Here is a 7892-nt window from a genome sequence, read left to right as displayed (position 1 = left end):
TATATGAAAGGCACAAGTCCAATCTGTTAATTCTTAAATTTTTGTCTTAAAAAATAGGGAAATTAAACAGAAGTACTTCTTTTCGACCCTCTTCTGCATAATTGGAAAGCATCATTCTACCTCAACACTTTCAAATCTGTGCTAGAATATGTCTCCAATTGTACTCGTTTTATCTATAAGGAAGAACCTCATACAGATATGACGTCATAAAGCGTGTTATGTTAAGGCCTCACGTATTTGTAAGCAAAGAAAACCTGGAGCAAGAATCTCCATTCATGACTTATATAAATCGTATAGTGCTGGAAACGGAATGAATAAATATATTGTTGCAAAGTTGCAGAAGGATTTTTTTTTATTGTTTTTTTAAAAAAGGGGATGGAATATTATTCGTAAAAGTTTTCTAGCAAAAGAATGACAAGTATTAAAAGTCTATCTAAAGAAGAGTGGTCCAACAGAGGGCATGTGCGCCTGAAACTTCGCTATCAAAACACCATTAAGCTGCTATCGGAGGTCGGTTGTTGATGCCTCAACGATGAACGAACAGCTTGACTGCTGTTATGCATCCGTCTGCCTGTCAACCCATCTTATTAAAGTTGCATTAACGTCTATTGTCACATCTTCAAACTTCCTCACTTTCTTTTTCTCTGTTTTTAAATCTCCTCCGCTAATCACTTTCACTTTCTTTATCGCGCTCCCGAGCTTCTCTTTCAAACGATAATTAGTTTTCATGACGATTATATACTCGATTATCTACCTATTAACTCTTGTTACGATATCCGAAAGTTGCGTTACGTGATAACGTCACGCGGAGCATTATTTTAAACGTCCACGTGACGTTTCTTCTCGGAAATTTCAAAAATAACTTTCGGAAATTGGAACAGAAATCGTTGGAAATTGAGAAATTTCGATTAGTTTGTTTTTATTCTTTGGAAGTTTCTTTGAAAATTGAGAGGTTTTCCTTTTTCTTTTTAAACGACTAAAATATTAAAATCTAAAAACATTTCTAGAAAAATACAATTTGTAAGTATATATAATTTTTTTTTTTTTTGAAATTTCACCTTAGCTTTAAGAATTTGAAACTTTCTAGAGAATGAAATTTTTCTAAAGTGAAAAAAAGTCCGAAAATTTCATTAAAAAAGTCAATTTCAATTGCCCAATTTCACCAAAAAAAAAATTAGAAACTTTTTGAAACGGAACAACTGGACTTTGTTCCAAAAAAAATGGATTTCTTTTTTTTATGAAACAAGAATATTTCAATAGGAGATTGAAAAATAAAAATTTCATATAATTTTTTTCCGGTTCAAACAATTAAACATTTGAGAAGTTAAAAAAACAGTACTTTTTTCAAATTTTCTTTAAAAAAAATTTAAGAAAACAGATGAAAACCCTTTAATTTTTCTATAAAAAAATGAGATTAAAAGTAATACAAAATAAAATATTTAAAAGTTAAAAACAGGTTAAAAATCTATTTAAAAAAATAACAATTTCCAAATAAAAAAAACGTTTAGAAATGATTTATTAGAAGTCTCAATTATATTTTTGAAAAATGAAAAATTCAAAAAAATCGAAAAACATTTAAAAATTGAGAAAAATATCAAAATGTTTTTTTTAGACAGAGCCTTTAAATGATTTTTTTTTTTAAAGAAAATTTGATAATGATTAATGTCTTAATGTAAATCACCTTTTCAATGTGTTCCTGATAGTTTATCATGTTTATATTAACCGACCTTTAATTATGAGATTATTATTAATTATTTCAAAAAACCTCTTTCCTAATTCTAAGATAATTTATGGCTTAGAAAAGAGCATCAAAAAGACAAACATAAAAAAAAAAAATCAACAACAAATTCCTAATTAAAAATCATTAATAGAATACATAATCATGGACTTACTAAGTCTAATTTTCGTGTTTATTTTCTTAAATATTCAATGGAGAATTTGATTTCAATTATTTTCTAACTTTTTATTTTATTTTTTTTATTTTCAGAAAATAATACTCGAGTCGATTACCTTTTATTAACTTTAACATCGTTTACAGCAGACCTGTTATTAATCTAATTAAATAATCTGCAATAAAAGATATTTTTAGAAGATAATTTAAGTTTTTGGATGTTAATGCGATTCATAGGAGTCACATTAAAAAAAAAAATGGAAAATTAATTAAGATGCTTTAGTGACAAGAAGTATATTTACAAGACGAAGACGGAAATTTTTAGATGATGTTTTTGGAATGTATTAACATCAAAAAGCACATTCAGATGTACTACAGATATTTAAAAAAAAAAAAGAGAGGAAATTTGGTTAAGAGTTCCTCTGTAAAGGCCACTCCTATCGCGAGATAATTGCATAAATTAAAAATGCCTACCCTACGGCGCCTAACAATTAGATATTTGTTAGTAAGTAGTCTGCCTATAGGCAGCGATATTTGAGTAAATTTAGATCGATGCTTCGATACTTTAGTTTAAATACTTATCGGAAGTTAAAGTACACGGGACGATGACCGGAAGAGGGGCGATGAGGATAACGAAGGGAAGAGCCATTAACAGACAATAAGTTAAATAGAAAATAGTGAAAATGATGTCGGTAGGTAGCTCTTTATGCAATCATTATGCATCGTCTGTAATGTTTTCCAAAGTAAAAGGCCGACGAGAAGGTGGAGAGAGCAGTCACGTGACCGGCGGAGAGAGAGGACGGACCCAACGCTGCATAATCGGCTGGCGGAAGAGAAGCGCTCCGCCAATCGGAGTGCTCGTGTGGCTTACCCACCATAGATTCATGTGTCCAGTTGATAAGTCGCCGTATTCACTTTATTGGGTGCTCATATGTCGCAGTGCGCGTTTTACAAAATCATTTTTTGACTTATTCAATGTTTTGTATAATTCATAGCACAAAAATCACACGGGACGGTCTCCTTATATCAAATGTACTCAGGTGGAAGAGTCAGCCATGTACCCTAACCTTTTGACACAGAATCCTGTGTACCCGACATTCCTCAGGTGTCCCTTGACCTCCGCAGGTATAACCAATCCCTCTCCCACTACCAGTCCTCACGTTAACACGTCATTTTTTGTGGAGAACCTTCTGAGGGAGCACAGTCCGTACCAAGTTGCGCGGCCCGTACCTGTCACGGCCAACTGTTCTGACGGAGACTGTACCACATGCACCAACGACCAGGATCACTATTCGACGGCCCCCTACTTGAAGTTTGGGGTCAGCACCATTCTAGCTGACACCAAAGACAGGATGGTCACCACCAAGTCCATCATGTCGCCCACAGGTGAGTGGCAAGCATTTTTTTTTAAACCATTCCTCTCGCTACTACCAACCCGGCTTATACTAGACGAGTGGCACATGTTGAGATGCAACCGGCAATGCCATAAATTTTGGAGGTGGTCTTATCGATGACGTTTTGGCCACTCTCGCTAACTTTTTAATTGTTAAATTCGAGCGTAAGCAGAAACTTCATCGCATTGTTTTAATTCAAAATTGTAATAATTTATAGCTTATAATTATGTTTAAACTTCCAAAAACTTGTACAAGATAAAAACAAAGTGTTAACATTTCTCCACAAAATCGGGGCAACATCAAAGTAGAGCATCTTAACCTTAAATTTACCTAAAAAAATTTAATGTCCTATCAAAATTAATAGCGCAAAACCTATCTAAATATTCATACTTTGAAACTAACGAGACTTAAAAGTCGAACATAAATCAAAATGTTAATTTTCCTAATTATCAGTTAAAGTTTAGAATTTTTAAGCACTAACCTACTAACAGTCTTCATACATATCTTTATTTCACGATAATCTAAATAGGTTTGAAATTATTTTGAATTATAAATAGTTACCATTAATCGTATAACATTAAAGAAAACTATTTAATTATCATTAATTTTTTAAAAAAAAAGATTAAAATAAATAAATATTTTAACTATTCTAATCGCATATTCTCCGCTTTGTCTTGTTCAAAAAATGATTAGGTAGTAAATTAATTAAATTAAATTTGCATAAAGACTTCTTTGAAATTGTTAAGAAAGTTTTGTATTGTGTTTATGAATAAAGCTAATAAAGAGCAATAAAATCTCTTTATTTTAATAAAAGCCATTGCCATCGACAGCTGTCGCCTGTTAAGAAATGATTCGAATATGTGATATCATTATATTAAGATATAAATAAAATTCATAGCTTCATGCCAACGAAACACAATAAAANTTTTAGTAAGAAAATTTAGTATTAGATTTTTTTAACGTAATTTAACATTTAAAAATGTTATTTTTAAAAAAAATAGGAAAAGAAATTTGTCGAAAGGGAATTTAAACTTATCACCAAAATTAGAACATCCCTACTTTTTGGCTCTCAAAATAGAAAAATATGTTTCTCCACTAATACGAACGAAAATAGATTATTAAAGCAAATTATATATTGAATTTCCATTTATATAAAATGTCTTAAATGGTCTGAACTCGAAAATAAAATATTGTAGACCTATAAATTTCCACTAACGTCTGTTCGTCTGTCCGTCCGTCATTCCTTAATCTCAAAAAAATAAGTGAGATAGATAAAATTCGAGAGAAATATGTAAAGATTAGAGGGAGTAGGCCCTTATTAACTATATAAAAACTACTTTAATAACGATATTTCAATTTAAACTTTTCCTCTGAAAACAATTAATAGATGACCTGCATGATTTTATTGTTAAAGGAAAGGTGTGATGTACAGGGGCAAGCCATTACATATTTCAGATGGAGAAAACGAGGATATTGTGAGGATATGACAATAAATTTTTTTTAAAGAAATCGACTAAATTAATCTAACGATTATCAAAAATCGATTATTTTTTTTTAAAAAAGGAAAAATATGTTTACATTTACTCTAACTTCGCAGCCGATTTAATTGTGCAATTTTAAGAAAATCGCAGAAGATAACGGGGGAGGAGATGGGCCCATACATCGGGTACAGTACGTTATTGACATATAGAAGTGTATTAATGGTCTGTCAACATCTCTCTATAGATATTTAATTGCAACCCGACGATCCGTGTCACTACATTATGACAGAAGCGATCACAATCATTTTGCCTTCCAGAACAACCTCGTAACTTGTAACTTAAACATTAAACGAGAGCCTATAAAGTACAAAGGTCGTACAACGGTCATTTAATTACTAATTTATAAACGTCTAGAATCATTTTAACATATAAAACATTCCATATTTTTAAACCCCCCTCCCGATTTTTTCCATTTCCTAATACTTAAAGGCCTACCTAAACTACCGAAAACGTCCTGTCAAGTGTATTAATAAGTAATAAAAGTTTTTACTTTCATAAACATGGTGAAGTTCTAACGCTTCTACAACTGCTTCTAACCAAAATTTGCTTACCTGTTCAACCAGTAAAAAATAGACTAATTAATATTGTGGTAATAATTTGCCCACCTGGCGCCTTCAGTGCCAGGTATGTTTTTAAGAGAAAGTTAAGTGATCTGTAAAGTAACTGGCCATTTAGTGTAGACGAGTAATGAGGTAGAAATTAATTAAAATGATATAAGCTGTCCTAGCATTTATTTATTTGATATATTAAATGCACAATTTGCCACTAAATTAACGCTTGCGGGATTTTTATGTTTTCGGTTGTTTTATTCTAGATTATATTGAGAAAACGGGGGGAGGAGAAGATGGAACATTAAGAGGAAACGTTGAGCAATTAGCCACATTATCATCTTTCGTTTTAATGAAAACCGTTTTCAATCGTCTGAATGGCTTAATTAGCGAGGAAATTTCGCATTTATTTTTAACCTAATTAACTCCAGGTCATAATCGTCATCTTAAGTGTAATTAATGTAGTTTGCACATTTATATTAGACTCGTAATTAACGTAGCACTCTCTCTCTCTCTCCGACGTCATCACTTCAAAACTGCATCAATTAATTAACAAAGCTTATTAGTCGTTTGAGAATTTCTCTTGCTTTAAATGCGATTAACATACAAACAGATTTTACTAATGGTTCTCCACTTACCTCGTCCTTTTCCATTGTTCTAAATGGAAACAAGAATAAGAAATAATAATATAAAAAAAGATCCTTTGGTTTTAACCCAAACTTATGCCACTTTTTGGACTCCTTAATAACTTTTTCTCCACTTTTCCCCCTTCTTCTTAAATTCTTTTTAACAATTTTTTTTCTAATGGTGAAAAGAGTGCTTTTTTTTTAAAAAAAATTAACCAAATTTATTAAAATCTATCCTCATTAATCATATAAAAAATCGATTCCGATGTAATTGACGATGGTAGTTTTAATTTTTAATGTTAAAAAAAAATCGAATTTAGATTATTTTTATTCGATTTTATCTATGGAAATATTTTCGTGAGAGTTGATTTTGTGCTCTATTTCAGTCGAGAATAATTAGTTTATTTCCGTTTTAGGTATTTATTTCATTTGTTCTTATGTTATAAACACTTATAAACTTATAAGCTAGTATCTGTACACAAAATTCAAGCTCATTTCGTGACCTTTATATAGAGTTTATATCGCTTCCAGCCTTTACACGAAACCCAAAACCTTCGTAAGAACCTCGACGTTCACACGAGGTTTACAATCTATGCATAAAAATTTTATACACTAAACATAAAGGTCATAACATTGATGCGAATCTCATATTTACTCGAAGCTTATAGTCTTTATATAAAGAAATTTTACTTGAAACTCATAGCCTTTATTTGAACTTCATAACTTTTATTAAACCACCGTAATCATTATTTGAAGCTTAACCATTAAATGAAGCCGTCATCATTACTTGAAGCTCATAATCTTTGTAAGAAGCCCACAAATTTGACATTTTTTTTTCTTTTTAAGTTAACAACTTTAGCATAAAATTCAGCTTTAAACTTTACGATTTTTATACAAATCATAGAAAAAAAGGTATAAAAATAAGACTATGACCGACAGATTTAAAGCGAGGAGAGAAAAAAAAATTATTTATACTTCGAAATACATTCGAAAACAAAAATATATTCAAAATTTATCAAATCTAACATAAAAAAACCCGAAACGATCGCTAAAAGTGGGAGGCTCGTCTCTATAAAAGCACATTATAAGATTAATAGCCTCATATTTACCCACTCGGCAGTGCGGCCATAATGAAAATAGATATAAAGCGCAGCAGCTTATTAAGATGGCGTCACTGCATACCTGTATGCCTGGGTGTGCTTGCTCTCGGGAGAATAAATTGTCGACGCCCCCTTCTAACCCGGTAATTAAATGATAATTCGCACAGAACAAATACAGCACCGGGGGGCAGCGTATCCCACTGACGACTTCATTAGTTTTCGAAGAGGTGACGACTTAATTGTGGAGGGTAAGCGTCTTGTTCTACATGCATAATAAGTAGCACGCCAGACTTTACAAATACCTAACACAACAATGTTTTTCTATCAGAAAACATTTTCGGGGTTCTTCTTACTTTCCCTTTTATTTATGACCCATAGGTAGGCACGTGACGAGGTGAACGGGCGTTGCACTTCTGTAAAGGTATTCAGAAAATTCATTCGCTTTCAGTTTGCTTGTAGGATGATGATTTTCTTGCGCATTATACACAACAGTAACACATTTACGGGGGTCGAGAAGCGAAATTAAAGATGAAATAATCGTAAATACGAGGTACTCGTGTAAAGAATCATGTTGTGTGTGAGAATAAAATCCCCTCCACGTCCTCAAAATCGGGGTATCGCATCCCTTGAGATAGAGAAATGACATTGTTATAAAGACCTCCCGCAGAAAGAACCCAGATTTAACAGATTTTCGAGCTGTAGAACATTAATTGATCTACTTAGTTCCCTTATATTAATAAAAGGTGGAATTAAACTATATAAGGAGACTACTTATTAAAAATCCTTTTATAT

General features: G+C 31.8%; 1 protein-coding gene across 1 annotated transcript in view; it reads left to right on the top strand.

Annotated features, from left to right (window-relative positions):
• The first annotated feature begins 343 nt into the window (after positions 1-343).
• Positions 344-7892, top strand: part of LOC111627359 (homeobox protein DBX1-like) — a 30818-nt gene continuing 23269 nt past the window's right edge. The window contains exons 1-2 of the mRNA XM_023370916.1: positions 344-1020; positions 1988-3277. Of these exons, the coding sequence (XP_023226684.1) occupies positions 2947-3277 (331 nt within the window). The 5' untranslated portion in view covers positions 344-1020; positions 1988-2946. The remainder of the gene's footprint in view (positions 1021-1987; positions 3278-7892) is intronic.

This window comes from Centruroides sculpturatus, unplaced genomic scaffold (assembly GCF_000671375.1).
Source record: "Centruroides sculpturatus isolate CEXI.00-Female unplaced genomic scaffold, Cexi_2.0 scaffold437, whole genome shotgun sequence".
NCBI classification, from domain to species: Eukaryota; Metazoa; Arthropoda; class Arachnida; order Scorpiones; family Buthidae; genus Centruroides; species Centruroides sculpturatus.
The sequence above is the reverse complement of the archived record's forward strand: the minus strand, read 5'-3'. Positions and strand labels throughout refer to the sequence as shown.